This window comes from Mytilus trossulus, chromosome 1, assembly GCF_036588685.1.
Source record: "Mytilus trossulus isolate FHL-02 chromosome 1, PNRI_Mtr1.1.1.hap1, whole genome shotgun sequence".
In the NCBI taxonomy this organism is placed as follows: Eukaryota; Metazoa; Mollusca; class Bivalvia; order Mytilida; family Mytilidae; genus Mytilus; species Mytilus trossulus.
Genome location: NC_086373.1, coordinates 32,839,902 through 32,858,168, shown reverse-complemented (window position 1 = coordinate 32,858,168; position 18,267 = coordinate 32,839,902). Strand labels below are relative to the sequence as shown.

The window sequence follows — 18,267 nt, the reverse complement described above, 5'->3', positions numbered from 1 at the left end:
TCATACACCTAAAACATGTATTAAAAAACCCTACATAAGCAAAATACTTAGATGTTTGATTTGTTGGTATACATTTAACCAGAACCCCAGATATATTAGAAATTTATAATTATTTAGGTATTGATAAATCTTTAACAGGATTTTATCTTTCTTCACACATATCCTTTTTAGCTCACCTGGCCCGAAGGGCCAAGTGAGCTTATGCCATCACTTGGCGTCCGTCGTCTGTCGTCGTCGTCTGTCGTCGTAAACTATTTCAAGAATCTTCTCCTCTGAAACTACTGGGCCAAATACTTCCAAACTTCAACTGAATGTTCCTTAGGGTATCTAGTTTATAAATTGTATCCGAGGTTTTGATTTATCAACAAACATGGTCCCCATTGCTAAAAATAGAACATAGGGGTCAAATGCAGTTTTTGGCTTATAACTCAAAAACCAAAGCATTTAGAGCAAATCTGACATGGGGGTAATATTGTTTATCAGGTCAAGATCTATCTGCCCTGAAATTTTCAGATGAATCAGATGACCCGTTGTTGGGTTGCTGCCCCTAAATTGGTAATTTTAATGAAATTTTGCTGTTTTTGGTTATTATCTTGAATATTATTATAGATAGAGATAAACTGTAAACAGCAATAATGTTCAGCAAAGTAAGATTTACAAATAAGTCAACATGACCGAAATGGTCAGTTGACCCCTTTAGGAGTTATTGCCCTTTATAGTCAATTTTTAACCATTTTTCGTAAATCTTAGTTATCTTTTACAAAAATCTTCTCCTCTGAAACTACTGGGCCAAATGCTTCCAAACTTTAACTGTATGTTCATTAGGGTATCGTGTTTATAAATTGTATCCGAAGTTTTGATCTATCAACAAACATGGTCGCCATTACTAAAAATAGAACGTCAAATGCAGTTTTTGGCTTATAACTCAAAAACCAAAGCATTTAGAGCAAATTTCATGGAATTATATTGTTAATCAGGTCAAGATCTATTTGCCCTGAAATTTTCAGATGAATCAGACAACCTGATGTTGGGTTGCTGCCCCTGAATTGATAATTTTAAGGAAATTTGGCTGTTTTTGGATATTATCTTGAATATTATTATAGATAGAGATAAACTGTAAATAGCAATAATGTTCAGCAAAGTAAGATTTACAAATAAGTCAACATGACCAAATGGTCAGTTGACCCCTTTAGGAGTTATTGCCCTTTATAGTCAATTTTTAACCATTTTTCGTAAATCTTAGTAATCTTTTACAAAAATCTTCTCCTCTGAAACTACTGGGCCAAATACTTCCAAACTTTAACTGAATGTTCCTTAGGGTATTTAGCTTATAAATTGTATCCGAAGTTTTGATCTATCAACAAACATGGTCGCCATTGCTAAAAATAGAACATAGGGGTCAAATGCAGTTTTTGGCTTATAACTCAAAAACCAAAGCATTTAGAGCAAATCTGACATGGGGTCAAATTGTTAATCAGGTCAAGATTTATCTGCCCTGAAATTTTCAGATGAATCGGACAACCTGTTGTTGGGTTACTGCCCCTGAATTGATAATCTTAAGGAAATTTTGCTGTTTTTGGTTATTATCTTGAATATTATTATAGATAGAGATAAACTGTAAAGTGAGCAATAATGTTCATCAAAGTAAGATCTACAAATAAGTCTATCTGACCAAAGTTGTCAATTGACCCCTTAAAGAGTTATTGCCCTTTAAAGACTTTTTTCACTATTTGTTCATCATGTTGACTTACTTTAAAAATCTTCTCCTTTGAAACTGCTGTATCAATTTCAGCCAAACTTAGGCTAAATGAGTTTCATAGTATCTGGTATAAATTTTATATTTTATTTCCTTGTATGTCAAGAAACATAGCTTCTATGGCTAAAATAGAACATAGGAGAAAATGATTTTTTTTGCTTTTGAAGAAAATAGGTTGATCTAAAAACATTTAAATAAATTGAAAAGCCAAAATAATCATTGATAAGAGATTTAACCAAAAGAATTAAGGTGAGCGATTCAGGCTCTTGAGAGCCTCTTGTTAATTTCAATATCCATTCTAAAGCAATTTTAAACATGTTACAATTTTTATTTTTCAGGGATTTTTACCGTTACAATCTGTGTATTGTACAATATTATCACAGGTAATTATAAGTTATTGAAGTATATCACCATAGAGCTCTTTAATATAAAAAAGAAGATGCCAATGAGACAACTATCCACAAGAGACCAAAATGACACAAACATTCACAACTATAGGTCACTGTACAGCCTTCAACTATGAACAAAGCCCATACCAAAAGTTCGTTTCTGCTCATCCTATGATATTTTTCTACATAAAACTTTCAATGATGTATTTCTGATATATATCATTTAAATACACAACAACAGAGCTTGAATGGAAATACTTTCACAAACACATATTATATGATAATACATTTTGCAATTTCTATTACTGTAAATTCAGAAATTATTGCGTGCATTTATTATTGCGATTTTGTCATTTTACACTTGAATGCGATTTTAATTTTTACGATTTTGAGAAAAGTCCTGCTTCACTCAGTTAAAATATTACAAAATGCGAGTTTTAATTATTGCGTTTACAACTCAGTCGCATTATTCGCAATAATAAAAACCTCGCAATAATTTCTGAATTTACAGTATTCCTAGCTGTAAAAAATAATTTCATTAAGATATTCATTCAGGAATATGAAAGTTTATTAAATTTATAACTTTTTTTCCATTAAACTGGAAAGCAACAAGATTGATTTTCAAATACACAATTATCACACACTATTGCTATTTTTTAGGACATAGAGTATGCTAGTACATGCCAGGCCACACAAATTTTGTTACAGACTTCAAAATTTGTCGAGGTAAGTTTCAAACAATTATCTTTTATGGAAATATCCTGTGAAAAAAATGATTAACATACATTTGTTTTATTTTCTTAGCTTCCATATGGAGGCTGGCTCGATGCATGTTTCTTATACTTCCCCTTGCACAGAGGCTTTAAAGTTATCACAGGAGTAAAGGGCCTTGGCATTGTTAATGATGTGAAAAATTCAATCAGAGATATTGTCTACTCTGTTGTAACCTAATACATGTATTTCTACGATATAATTTAAGGGGGAGATAATTTTGAGATTTATTTTATTCATTTTATGAACATAGGTTGCTTAAAGATAAAAAGTAACTAAGTAATTAAGGTTGTCTTCACTTTAAATGTTTATGATTGATAACCTTTCTAGTATTGAAACTCAAGAAGAGCCTCAGTTCTCTGTGAAAGTCTGACATAAACTAAACTAAAATATATTTGTTATTGCAGCCATTGACGGCCAGAAGGTTGGAACACGACAAAATGAGAAAATCTGTGAAAGATTCTTGGATGAAAGAAGTTAAGAAAATGGTATGGTTTTTTTTTGTTTTTTTTCAGCAACATTATACTTTTATTTGGTAAATATATAGTAGCTAATGGTCATTTGCATCATATCTCAAATGACATTTGTGCTATGCTGTTTTTTAAGTGACTTTTGTTTCGAAAGAATTTAATTGAAAATATCATAATATACTCTTATTAGAAGAAAAATGCATCAATTCATTTGAAGAAAGCATTTTAATAAGCATTGAGAAATAAATTAGATGTGGATTGTGTACAATTGTTATGATCCATCATTTCTGTTTATTTTTATCAATGCATCAATGTAAATATAACAGAATTTGATGAGACTGTTATTAAAGTGAGAGGGTTAGCGCTATAGAACCAGGTTTAATCCACCATTTTCTACATTTGAAAATGCCTGTACCAAGTCAGGAATATGACAGTTCTTGTTCATTCCTTTTTGATGCGTTTTGTTATTCGATTTTGCCATGTGATTATGGACTTTCTGAATTGATGTTCCTTTAAGTTCAGTTTTTTTGTGATTTTACTTTTTCCTGGATTGAGAACAATTAAAATTTGATTTTGTGTTTTTGCTTAAGTATGCATACAAACATGTTCATTTAAATTCATGTTCAACCTATTCCCACAAAATCTTTAAAATTTTGTATATTATGAATATTGAATCCATAGTAAGAAAAAGATTTAATTACATACCATTTTGTAGCATGAAGCTGTACAAAGTCTCAGAAAAGCACAGGCCATGTATTTCCAACGCCAACAAGAATATGAGAAGGCCAAGGAACAAGCCAGTAAACTGGAGAGTGACATGTTGAGTCAGAGTAGCGCTAGTGCTTTGACAAAGATGGACAAACGCAGAAAGTTAGAAGATGATGCCATGCACAGAGTAAGAAATACTTGATTGATGATTCATTAGAATGTTTAGCTATTTTGTGGTTTGCTTTTATATGTTTTTATTTTGTTGAGAAAATGAATTATAATATTGTTATATATTTTTATACGACCGCAAAAATTGAAAATGTTTTGGTTGTATATTGGTATCATGTTGGCTGCGTCGTCATCCAAAGACATTTGGTTTTCGCATTATAACTTTAGTTTAAGTGAATAGAAATCTATGAAATTTTTACAAAAGGTGATTGACCACAAAAGTAAGGATGGGATTGATTTTGGAAGCTTTGGTACCAACAGTTTAGGAATTAGGGGCCAAAAAAGGGCCGAAATAAGCATTATTCTTGGTTTTCGCACAATAACTTTAGTATAAGTAAATAGAAATCAATGAAATTTAAATACAAGGTTTATGACCACAAAGGAAGGTTGAGATTGATTTTGGGAGTTGAGGTCCCAACAGTCAAGGAATTAGGGGTCAAAAAGGCTTATATAGAATGTTTTAAGTACACATTCTGTTCAGAAACATGTGTTTAGGTGAATTAAGTTTTATAATAGTGTGTATAATTATATAACCAGTTGTTATTGTGATTTACACAGCTTTTATATGCATGATGCATATTCCTGGCTTCTGTATATCTCTGTGTAAACTGTTACTCATCAACATTTTCTTAAAATTATGTTGAAATATTATTGTTGTAACATTTCCATTTATAGCATATAAAGAAACGTTTTCATTTGTAGCATATCAAGCATGTTATTTTTAAAAGAATATATATTATACATTTAAAGAATGGCTAATACTTTTCTGTCTATGAAGAAATAACATAAAAAATTTGGTGCACACTGAATAACGCATGTAGCAGGATATATAACAGTGTGTACCACATTTTTTACGTTATTTCATATAGACAGAAAAAATATGACAGTCATTTCTTATGATTTAATTCAAAGTTCCATTTTAAATCGTAGACAACCATGAAAAAATGTTGATGGTCACGTGACTAAATTATGTCTATGGGCTGATAACAAAATAACGTCAGCCAATCAGAAGATTTGTTACATCCAAAATTAAATTATTTGTAAATAACTGTGTTACCTTTGAAGTCAATATCATACCTGATGCTTTGTCAACTCTTATAACTTTGCTATTTTCAGAAAGTATTTCACAAGGTATATTCTTGCTCCATTGATTCCTTATTAACAACTAATTCGCCATTTCAGAATCTAATGCATCCTGGGTAATATTTTCAAAAGCGTACACCAAAGTGTTTTGATTGGTTTTAAACGTTATTAACAATGGAAATTAAACCAATGACGTAAAGTTATTTTCACTTTAGGTTACGCACAATGAAATTACCCATGATGCTTTAGATTCTGAAATGGCCAATTGATATGGGTGTACTATTAAAGCTAATATCTATATTAAGTAATAAAACTATTAACATAAATTATGAACTTAACATTGTGATAATGGTGATTGAGATTAATCTTTGGAGTAGATGTTCATATTAGACTAAGGTGGTAGATTTGGTTAATTATCTCTATGATGGAGGTTTAATTAGTCCGTACATAATCATTTTAACATTTTTACAGCTTATTTTCAGACTGTCCTTTTCTTAAATTTTTAGATAAGAAAATCCTTCTGTTTTGAAACAAGATTTGGTCAACTATCTTTTTATGGAATTGTGTCCATATTTTACTCCGATTTCTTTTTGTGAATTGCTTAGTAAAGTATTCAGTTCTTGCAGTAAGATTTGTTCCATATAATTGTTATTGTTTTATATATGTCTACAGATGGTTGTCTTTTTTGGGGATATGATTCCTTTCTATGTAAAAAACATTTATATTATAATTCTTTTCTAAATTAAAACCTGTGAACCAAGTAAATAAAGGTATGTCAGAATTGTCAATTTCTTCAGTTAAATTTATATAAGCATAGCAGACTAGCATAACTTTACTGGTTATGTGTTAGCTAGCAAACAACAAGTGTTTGTCATTTGTTTTTTTTTAAAATATTTCCCCCAAGTTATTACATACTTTTTTAACTTTTAGGCAGCCGAAGCAGAGACGACATATAAAGCATGTGTTGTAGAGGCTAACACAAGAAAGACCGACTTAGAGAATACAAAGGTAAATGGCATCTATTTAGTTGTCTGTGAATAATGCAGAAATAACATCACAGGAATCGAAAGTTCTATCAATAAAATTCTGTAAATAATAAAGTCGACTATCAATAAAGCTTCTTGTAGATCTTCGAGAGCTGTACGAGAAGCTCTATTGATAGTCGACTTTATTATTTACAGAATTTTATTGATAGAACTTCTGATTCCTGTGATACATATATTGTGTTAACTGTAACAGAATTAACTATACTGTGTACTAGGCATCACAGGTTGAAAGAAATTTAGTATTGTTAATTCAGAAATGAATGCATGCATTTATTATTACAATTTTTCCAGAATGGACAAAAATCTGCATTTGATTATTGTTATTTTGAAAAAATCAGTATACTGATCGATGTTTCAGTTATCTAAATCCAAATTCTTATTATTGCAGTACTCATTCAGTCACATTATTTGCATTAACATAAACCTCACAATAATTTAAATTTTCTAAACTTACAGTAAGACTTTTAGGCCAGATATGTACCCTGATTATGTACCTTTTTCTATTGAGTGTTTTAATTTCTTGATATTTTAAATATGCTTATGTCATCATTTTTTTGTGAAAATTAACCAGTCTTGCACTTCTTTTTCAGACTGATTTATTAGCAAAAATAAGGGAGCAAATATTTCTGTGTGATCAAGTCATAAAATCAGTAAGTACATTGATATTTTTATGTTTTGCTTTCATTGCTAAGTTGTTCAGTGTATCACATGACTACATAATATAGATCAGAAGATGTGGTATTAGTGCCAATGAGACAACTCTCATTATAAGTCAATGTATAAAAAGTTAACAATTATAGGTCAAAATACGGGCTTCAATATCAGTACTGAGCATTGGCTCCCACCGAACACTGTAAGCTATAAAGGGTCCAAAATGACTAATGTATAACATTTCAAACAGGAAAACTTTTGTTCTTATCTTTATAAAAAAACATGAAACACCTATGAACCACTAAAAAACAACGATAACCGAACAACAGGCTCCTGACTAAAAACACAACTTAACGAGAGGATCAATACAGTTAATCAAAATTGAACCTTTTTAAATGCACACAAAATTTGAAAAAATATAGATATCTGTAATGTATTTATATGATATGAATGGTTCTTTTTAGGTTACAATAGAATACTTTCATTTACTGCAAACTGTGACTGCTCCTATACCTGTACAGGTAAGTTTTTGTTGTACTTTTTTAACTCATTTTTAACCGGATTCTTGTGACAAAAATGTCGGTTATTGATTTTGGGATGCTCGGCGGGCGGGCTGGCGGGCGTCAATCAAATGTAGTACATATATTAACTCATGAACCGTTCAACCAAAGCTTTTAAAATTTTAATTTGTTGTTACTGACAACTAAATGAAGGTCAAGTTCAATAATGGCGATTTTGACTTTTACTGTTCAGGAGTTATGGTTCTTGAAAGATTGAAAAATGGTGTTTCCAGTCGTGTCCGTGCATTAACACATGAACTGTTCTACCAAAGCTTCCCAAATTTTAATATGTTGTTACTGGTGACAAAATGGAGGTCAAGTTCAATAATGAGGATTTTGACTTTTACTGTTCAGGAGTTATGGTTCTTGAAAGATTGAAAAATGGTGTTTCCAGTCGTGTCCGTTCATTTTCTCATGAACTATTCAACCAAAGCTTTTCAAATTCTAATATGTTGTTACTGATGACAAAATAGAGGCCAAGTTCAATAATGATGATTTTTACTTTTACTGTTCAGTAGTTATGGTTCTTGAAAGATCATAAAATGGCGTTTTTGATCGTTTCTGTGCATTTACGCATGAACTGTTCTACCAAAGCTTCCCAAATTTTAATATGTTGTTACTGATGACTAAATGGAGGTCAAGTTCAATAATGGCGATTTTGACTTTTACCGTTCAGGAGTTATGGTTCTTGAGATTGAAAAATTGTGTTTCCAGTCGTGTCCATGCATTTTCTCATGAACCATTCAACCAAAGCTTTTCAAATTTTAATATGTTGTTACTGATGACAAAATAGAGGTCAAGTTAAATAATGACGATTTTGACTTTTACCGTTCAGGAGTTATGGTTCTTGAAAGATCGTAAAATGGTGTTTCCATTCACGTTGTTGCATTTACTCACAAACCATTCAATCTAAGCTTATCAAAATTTAATATGTTGATACTGATGACAAAATAGAGGTCAAATTTGATATTGACGATTTTCACTTTCACCAATCATCAGTAATGGTTCTTGCGATATTGCCAGGACACAAATAAATGTTAAAAAATCGGGTTTGCTGTCGTTGTGACAGCCTCTTGTTATTTGTAAGGTACAAATTTTGGTTGATTGAGTTGTTATGAAAAAACTTTAAATGGGAATACTTGGTGAAATATAATTGTAAGCTATAAAGAGAGACCAAATGATGCAAAAATTCACATCTTTTGAATTAACAAAATGATTTTTACTCAGTTTATAAGTTAAATATACAAATAAAAAGATGTGGAGATGAACAACTCTCCCGAATTGACAAAATGATTCAGAAAATTTACAACTCTAGGTCACTGTATAGCCATTAACAATGGGAACAAAGCCCATACCAGATAGTCAGCTATAAAAGACCCCCAAAAACAATGTAAAACAATTCAATCAAGGAATCTAACAGCCTTATTCATGTACAATGTAATGACTGAAAAAACAAATATGTTACACAATAATAAACGGCAGCTACTACTGTGGATTCATTTTATTTTTGTGGCTACCAATTTTCGTGGATTAGGGAAAACTTGCTCGTGGATATTTAATTTCGTGGTTTTGATCAAGTCTACATACAAGCCTTTAGAAAATTTGTCATTCGTTGAATATTTAATTTCGTGGCTCAACCGTAACCACGAAATCATTGAAAATTGGTATCCAAAGAAAATCAATGAATCCACAGTAAATTGCAGGCTCTTGTCTGTGGATCCTTGTTTATTCAGTTGTGTTGAAACCTCTGAATTTTTTCTCAGTCTCTGTAAATCTTTTGTTTACTGTGAAATTTGTTATTAGTGATCATAAGATTAACACTGAACAGAAAGAGTATATTTTTTTAGTACCACACAATATCAGAGACCAGTAAACAGTATGAAGTGGGCTTCCAATATGGGGAATTTGTCAAACGATTGCCTGTTACTGATAAAAATAGTATGGTAGCTGAACCATTTGCATTTGAGCCTTATATCAATGGTGCTAGGTGAGTTTATACAAATAACATTTTGCTTTTATTCATTGTTAATTGTGAACAACCAGTAAAAATTTGCTATGGTTCATTTAAAGTACTCTTCTACTACTTATATAAATGAGAAGTGAAGTGAAATTATATTGTTATGTTCTTTAAAATTCATATGTTTTATTTGTTATTTTTGAAGTCAAAAGATTTTATTGTGCACTATTTACAAATAAGACTAGCTCTGAAGATATTTTGTATCAACTTTTGAAAACAGAACAGTACATTTAGGAGTAAATAATACACATAACATGAGAAAAAAAACTCAGAAACAAAACATTAAATACTACACATTCATGATTAAAATAAGTGCCATGTGCTATAAAAAAAATTAATGATTTTTCATATTATAAAGTATTTGTATTTCTGCGTTTCCAGAGATTCTGGGAGGAAAACAAGTACACAGTCTACAGGGTCAGGATCTTCTGATCATCATTCACAAGACGAATCCCCGTCATTTTCAGTGGACAGAAAAGGTATTTATGAATCACTTAGTACTACACATCATTGGTTAGCAGTTAGTATTTTGATTATTTATCATTGATGACAAAATTGACGTCATTTTTGAGATTGACAATTTCAATTTTACCATTTAGAAGTTATGGACATTGATAGATGGCATTTTAAGTAATTTCTGTGCAATAGTTTCAGAACTGTTCAACTAATGCTTTTCAAATTGTATGATGTTACTGGTGACAAATTAAGGTGAATTAAGATCATCAGGGCCGTAGCCAGCAATTTTTAAGGGGGGTTCGTTGGACTCACCAACTCGACTTTCACAGTCACAACTTGAACAGAACATTGACTTTAACAGTGTTTTTTTGGTTTTCAAGGCAGAGTTCATCTGAAACCCTGACCCCCCTGGCTAAGGGTATGATCATGATGAATTCACTTTTTGCTGTAATATACAACTATTTAACATTGTAGATAAATACAGGGTAGCGGTGAAGGCCTGGCCTGTTGGTAGCGATACAGATAGTGGTAGCAGTAAATCTTCACCAAGTAATAGTCCACACCAAACTGGCAGACGTACACTCACAACAGCAAAATCATTAGATGAACTCACTGAAGCAGAGCATGGGGGAGGTAAGTGTGGCAATTTTTTATGCATTTTTATTTTTCGTTTCTAACTCTTTCCTGTTGCTGAAACTTTGCATTGTTTGATTGTGTGGATGATAATTTTAGGACAAATTATCATGCAAATATTTTAGATTAAAATCCATTGTACTTTGTTGAAACTGTATTTATATATCTGAAAAATATATTTGTTATGTCTGCTTAAAAGAGTTTGTATCAAAATAATGGAAATACCATGTATATGTCCCGTGCTTCCGTAGAATTATTCATATGGTTTTATCCTATTAATTTATTGTGTATATGTCTTTGGTATAGATACATGATTTAAATGACCTCAGTATGATCTCTTTTAAAAATGGTTGAATCTGTTTTATATATTCAGGTTTTCTACAGATACCACCATGTATACTGAAAGGTGTAGATGTATCCATACAGGGTACGAATAAGGTAAAGTATTTAAAGTCACTTTTAACAGTTACATACTATTTTACCGCTAAATCTTTGAGTTTTGAATCAAAAAGTTATCAAGTTTACAAAATATTTTGAAAAGTAGTTACATGAAATCAGAATTTGGGCTGATTAATGAATACTTGAAAAAAATTGTTATCGATGACACCTGATTATCAATTACAATAACTACTCTTATTTATGATCATGTAACATTTATGAAAGCAAATGAAAATGCTATTTCCCAAAAGAATTCAGTATCTAACAAACTATATTTTGTAAAATTATTACTGTTTATCATTTGAAATGTGTATTAACTGTAACATTTTTACTGTAATGTTTCAGGGAGGTGGTAAACGAAGGAATACAACATTTGGTGTAGACTTCCAAGAGCAGGTGGAGCAGTGGAAATCAGCTGTTCCTCCTATTGTTAAAAGATGTTTAAAGGAAGTAGAACAAAGGGGAATCACTCTGAGGGTAAATATGCAAGTCTTATATTCATTCAGGGTCAACAGAACAAGTTTTAATTGAAATTGAATATAACGTTAAAGATTCCATCAAGAACCTATGTTTTTTCTCATCATGGGAAAATTCATAGAAGTTTTAAGATTAATTTCACTGTTGATATTTTTTTGTAAAAATAATTATTGAGAATTTGTCAGTGATACTTACATATAAAAAGTCGTTTGTTTTAGTATCCCATATCTTTCAATAAAATTTTGTTGCAGGTTTTATATAAGTCAACTTTACCTTGTGATTCATCACTCAACAAGTGGGATTTCATCAGTGAGCTGTAGCTCGCAGTTTCACTTGTTAAAATTTCAACCACCTGTTGCATCCAAATCATTTTAAGCAAGTAAAACAGGGACAGAAGAAAGTTTACTGCCTGTTCTCCTTCCAAAAGTCACTAGATTTGTTTAATTTCAGGGTATATACAGAGTGTCAGGTGTGAAAAGTAAAGTTGAAGGTTTATGTCAGAGATTTGAGAAGGATCCTGACTCGATAGAACTATCGGAAGAACATCCCAACGTTATATCTAATGTATTAAAACTTTATCTACGGCAGGTAAGTAACTTTATACATGTATTATTATACTACTGTGTATTATTTCGTGGATTGAGGAAAATTGCATTTTCATGGATATTTGATTTCATTGTTTTGCCAAAGATTGCAGATATAAGACTATTGGAAATTTTCAATTTGTTGAATGCTTAATTTCATGGATCATCTGAAACAATGAAATATAAGAAAATTGGTATCCCACCAAGATTAATTAATCCACAGTATTTCTTGATACATCTGTTTCAGATGTTTTCATCCTAAATACTGATAGAATAAGTAGATATGACTGCCAATGAGACAACTATCCAACAAGAATCCAAATGATGTGTGTGGATTAAAGCAGTTTTAGTCACTGTACTGCCTTCAAAAATTAGCAAAACCTGAAATGTGGAATCAGCTATATTGGGCCTCAAGCTGTTTTCTGCTTTTTGGTTGGGTTGTTGTCATTTTGACACATTCTCAGTTTTCCTTGATATGACAAAATGTAAAAAAAAACAAAAAAAAACGGCCTGATTTATGATACAAGATCTAAAATAAATCAAAAACAATTATAACAGAAAGCTACCAAGGACAACAACTAGGTTACAGGCTCCTTACTTGGGACAGGCACATATTGAATGGGGCGGGATTTGACATATTTGTGAGCACTCAACGTTCCCCTAACCTTAAACTATGGTGCAACAGCACAAAATAAAAACATGTGTATATGTTCAGAACAGAAAGTAACAATTAATCAACCAATTCAGTTTTGTGGAATATAAATGAACCTGTCAGGTGTTTGTTACAGTTTTCATTGTTGATAAATGTTTCACCTATTTTAATTGTGTTTTTATATTCTAGCTTCCAGAACCATTATTGACATTTAAAATGTATTCAGAATTTATCCATTTAGCAAAAGTAAGTAAAATTCATTGTATGAATCTCTATAAAAAAAACTATGTTACTTCTCAACTTTGATATACTCTTTTAACATATATTTAGATTAACAGCAACCTAATTTTTTAAAGTTTGATATCTATATTAATGTTTCCTACGGAGAAATATCATTACATACTTGACACATTTGTATAATCTGATTTTCTTTTCCAATATCAATAAATATATATGGGTGGTGGACAACCCTATCCATAGAAGTAAAGCACCCTAATGACAAAACTATTTAAAAAAAACATCTAGGTGGCAACACACAGTCTTTTTCAGTCCTAAATTGTCTCTAGTCTAAAATTGTTGAGAATAAGTCAAGCAGAAACTATAAAAGATATCATTTTAATATTCCTGCATGACAAATTAAACAAAGTTTACTTTTTAATCTTAAAATTTCAATAATATTTATAAAATATATAAAACAATCAATTTATTTCAGGAAAGTAGCCAAGGTGCTTTGACATTAGATGAAACAATAGAAAAACTTGGTGTTTTAATATCAAAACTTCCTTATTCCAATTTCAAAACTTGTGGAGTACTTATGTATCATTTACAAAGGTAAGAATTAATGATAAAACCTGGTTCTCAGACCTGGCTGCATTGAGAAAGTGAAAAATAGCAATATAAACTCTTAATCTACATCGTGAAATATTTTTTCTTTTACAAATGGAAGGAACATGTACGAAATCCTGCTGCATTTCATACAATTTTATCGTCAGATCATATGTTTTCGTTCATCTTATGAATTCAGACTATGCAAGCTTTTTCAATGGAAATTGTGACTGCACAATCTCTTCTGAAGGTGGTACTCAACACTTTCACTTAAATAAATTTGGCTCGTTTAATTTTCATAAAATTTTGACAAAGTATTTACTTTGACCTTTTAACAAAAATATAAAAAAATCAAAAATTTTGAACCAACCGTTTTGTCAGAAAAATTACACTGGTTATATAGTAGTTTGACAAACACCCATTTTGATCATTGAGAAGCTTATTATTCCCATTACAACACAAAGTAATTAAAACGTTAAGCTGATTTTACAGAGTTATCTCCCTGTAGTGTAAGGTACCACCTTAATATAATGAAAACCCATGAGACAAGGATCCAATGATATAGTGCAAATGCGGCGTAAAGCAACCAACAATCAAAACAATAATATAGTCCTTAATTATATAAAAATAAGAATATGATTGCCAATGAGAAATAAATATAACTATTCAGAAGAGTTCAAATGAAATGAATATCAGTAAGTATATGCCATCATTCGAGTACAGCATCGATAATGAGAAAAACTCATACTGTATGTGGGCTTTAAAAGAGCCCGACTTCAACAATGCGAAACAATTCAAATGAGAAAACTGGGAGCCTAATCTATGATAAAATGAATTATGAAAAACAAATTTGACAGACATGAATCACACTCACTGACAGACAACCACTGAACTACAGGCTCCTGATTTGGGACTGGCATAAAAAAAATGTGGCGTTTTTTTTTTTAATTTTTGTAATAATATTCATGCAGACATGGCAAAAAGGATAATATTATAAATATGCATTTTTCAGAGTTGCCTCTTTTAACAGTGTAAACCAGATGACATCTAGTAACTTAGGTATAGTGTTTGGACCAACCTTGCTCAGACCATTGTAAGTATGACTATAAAAGTATATATACATACACATCACATAGAACACAATGACATGAGTCATGACTTTAATATTAAAATTACATGAGCTATGTACCGTAAAACAAATTACATGTGTATTGGTATTTTAAATTGAAACATCAAAACTGTTTGAAAAATGCTTGGACCACCTGGTATATAAACTGTTAGAAGTAAATGAAACACAGGTTATTTTTCAATACTATAAATTTTTCTTTTGTTTTATGTGTCATATTTCTCAATTTTTTTAACCATATTTAATGCATATTGAAATGCACAGAATATTCTCAATCCTGCTAATGGGTAATTACAGTTTCAAGCTTTTATTACACCAAACTCTCATAGTAAAATATTATTAACAATAAGTTTGTGTAGATAAATATTATATCATTTACAAGCTGACTCTTGAGTAAGGTAGGTTTACTCGTTGTGTCTGTCTTTTAATTTATTCTGATACATACACAGATGACTTACATGTATTAGTATAATACTATCTGACATTTATGTATGAAGCTTACATGTAGTCATGTTCTATGTGCCAATTTCCCCCCAATTTACTTGAGTTATGTGGAAATTGCTTATTCAAATGGTGGAATAAATGCAAATTTTTGACTGCTTTGAAAGGAGCAAATGCTGAAACTTTCTAAAATTCATTGAAAAGCAAGTTTTTGTAAAATCACGAGAATTAAGGAATCCACAATATGACAGATTTGGATTTTAGATCAGATGTTTATGTTTATCTAACAGGTTATTATTTGTGTAAGTACAGAGTGATTTGACACATATACACACATGTTGTGGTTTTATACACTTTGTGAACCATTTGATTGTCCATTATTTGTAATAAAGGGATCTGGTGTAATTCAAATGAAGTCACTCACAGCAAAGTTAAGTGGACTTTAAATATGAACTGCACTAGCACAGCCAAAAAAAAATGTAGCCTTACATTTTTAGCTCACCTGGCCCGAAGGGCCAAGTGAGCTTTTCTCATCACTTGGCGTCTAGTTTAAAAATTGTGTGGCGTGACCCCACCAACAAACTAAGATGGCCGCCACGGCTAAAAATAGAACATAGGGGTAAAATGTAGTTTTTGGCTTATAACTCAAAAACCAAAGCATTAAGAGCAAATCTGACATGAGGTTAAATTGTTTATCAGGTTAAGGTTCGTCGTCGTCGTCGTCGTTAACTGTTACAAAAATCTTCTCCTCCAAAACTACTGGGCCAAATTAAATCAAACTTGGACACAATTATCATTGGGGTATCTAGTTTAAAAAATGTGTGGCGTGACTAGTCAAACCAACCAAGATGGCCGCCATGGCTAAAAATAGAACATAGGGGTAAAATGCAGTTTTTGGCTTATAACTCAAAAACCAAAGCATTTAGAGCAAATCTGACATGGTGTAAAACTGTTAATCAGGTCAAGATCTATCTGCCCTGAAATTTTCAGATGAAGCGGACAAGCTGTTGTTGGGTTGCTGCCCCTGAATTGGTAATTTTAGGGAAATTTTGTCCGTTTTTGCTTATTATCTTGAATATTATTATAGATAGAGATAAACTGTAAACAGCAATAATGTTCAGCTAAGTAAGATCTACAAATAAGTCAACATAACCAAAATGGTCAGTTGACCCCTTTAGGAGCTATTGCCCTTTATAGTCAATTTTTAACCATTTTTCGTTAATCTTAGAAATCTTTTACAAAAATCTTCTCCTCTGAAACTACCAGGCCAAATTATACCAAACTTGGCCACAATCATCATTGGGGTATCTAGTCTAAAAATTGTGTTCGGTGACATGGCCATCCAACCAAGATGGCTACCACGGCTAAAAAAAAAAGAACATAGGGGTAAAATGCAGTTTTTGGCTTATAACTCAAAAACCGAAGCATTTAGAGCAAATCTGACTGAGGTTAAATTGTTTATCAGGTCAAGATCTATCTGCCCTCAAATTTCCAGATAAATTGGACAAGCCGTTGTTGGGTTGCTGCCCCTGAATTGGTAATTTCAAGGAAATTTTGCAGTTTTTGGTTATTATCTTGAATATTATTATAGATAGAGATAAACAGCAAACAGCAATAATGTTCAACAAAGTAAGATTTACAAATAAGTCAACATGACCGAAATGGTCAGTTGACCCCCTAAGGAGTTATTGTCCTTTATAGTCAATTTTTAACAATTTTCACAAAGTTTGTAAATTTTCACTTACATTTTCCTCTGAATCTACTGGGCCAAGTTCATTATAGATAGAGATAATTGTAAGCAGCAACAATGTTCAGTAAAGTAAGATTTACAAACACATCACCATCACCAAAACACAATTTTGTCATGAATCCATCTGCTTCCTTTGTTTACTTGAATATTCACATAGACCAAGGTGAGCGACACAGGCTCTTTAGAGCCTCTAGTTATTGTAGGTGTCAGTATTCAACTATTTCTTTTATTATGGCTTACTAAGGTGGAAAAAAATGTAATTGTAACCTTCATATTTTAACACGTAACAAAATCAGAGCTATTCCTTTATGTTTTAAACTTGATCATAAATTCGAATAAATTGAAAAGTTGGTTATTTGAAGATTAAAAATGATCATTGAAATTACTGTAACAGATGAAATTAGTAAATATTTTTGTGCTGTCTTGTTATGGATAGAAATGGGGAAACAATTGTTGACCTTGAATATAATAACACTGTCATATTTATAGATGTATATACAGCTTTGATTGGAAGACATTATTATTATTCTAAAATGGAAGTGGTTCTTAGAATTACTTTGTAATTGTTTTTTAAAACTTAATGAAAAGAATTCTACTCAGACCTCTATGATACTGTAAATTCAGAAATTTTGGCGATGTTTTATTAATTTGAAAATTGCAACTAGGTTTCACAATAATATGATGCATTTTAAATTTTGCTAGCATTATTTTTATACAGAATTAATCTTGCATTTTATCCATGTAAACTAATTGCAATAAGTGTAAGCAATTATTTCTGAATTTACTGTACTGTAAATTTACAGTTTTCATGCATTTGGATCAAAGTTATGTTGGGAAGATTATTTGACTGGTTTTTTTTTTTATCCCATGTTAAAAATATTTACTTCTTTTTTTAATTTTTGTATGGACTAATTTTATAACAACCTAAGCAAAGTGTGACTTCTTGATTGTACTACTTAACATACTGTCTCAGTAATATTAAGATATTAACATACAGTTACCATGTGTTTACAGAAATTTTTTTTCTTTTTCAGGGAGGGTACAGCATCTTTAGCCTCTTTGGTAGATACTCCACATCAAACCAGAACGGTAGAATTACTTATAACACATGCACAAGTAAGATTAATATTAATTAACTGAAAAGTTATTTTAGGAAGAGCTGCTATCTTACATTGCAACAATATTTACACTTAAAGCTGTTAAAAA

At 31.1% G+C, this 18,267-nt stretch overlaps 1 protein-coding gene across 12 annotated transcripts in view; it reads left to right on the top strand.

Moving 5' to 3' along the window:
- The window catches only part of LOC134721932 (rho GTPase-activating protein 45-like), a 50,395-nt gene that overhangs the window by 10,575 nt on the left and 21,553 nt on the right, over positions 1-18,267 (top strand). For 11 of the 12 annotated variants that reach the window (XM_063585263.1, XM_063585245.1, XM_063585297.1 and 8 more), the window contains exons 9-26: positions 2,095-2,139; positions 2,806-2,871; positions 3,324-3,404; positions 4,102-4,281; positions 5,439-5,453; positions 6,336-6,413; positions 7,042-7,101; positions 7,567-7,623; positions 9,510-9,649; positions 10,061-10,158; positions 10,610-10,768; positions 11,142-11,206; positions 11,552-11,683; positions 12,134-12,271; positions 13,109-13,165; positions 13,632-13,750; positions 14,757-14,837; positions 18,096-18,177. In XM_063585263.1, coding sequence (XP_063441333.1) covers positions 2,095-2,139; positions 2,806-2,871; positions 3,324-3,404; positions 4,102-4,281; positions 5,439-5,453; positions 6,336-6,413; positions 7,042-7,101; positions 7,567-7,623; positions 9,510-9,649; positions 10,061-10,158; positions 10,610-10,768; positions 11,142-11,206; positions 11,552-11,683; positions 12,134-12,271; positions 13,109-13,165; positions 13,632-13,750; positions 14,757-14,837; positions 18,096-18,177 — 1,653 coding nt within the window. The remainder of the gene's footprint in view (positions 1-2,094; positions 2,140-2,805; positions 2,872-3,323; positions 3,405-4,101; positions 4,282-5,438; positions 5,454-6,335; positions 6,414-7,041; positions 7,102-7,566; positions 7,624-9,509; positions 9,650-10,060; positions 10,159-10,609; positions 10,769-11,141; positions 11,207-11,551; positions 11,684-12,133; positions 12,272-13,108; positions 13,166-13,631; positions 13,751-14,756; positions 14,838-18,095; positions 18,178-18,267) is intronic. The other variant, XM_063585254.1, reaches the window with a different exon arrangement.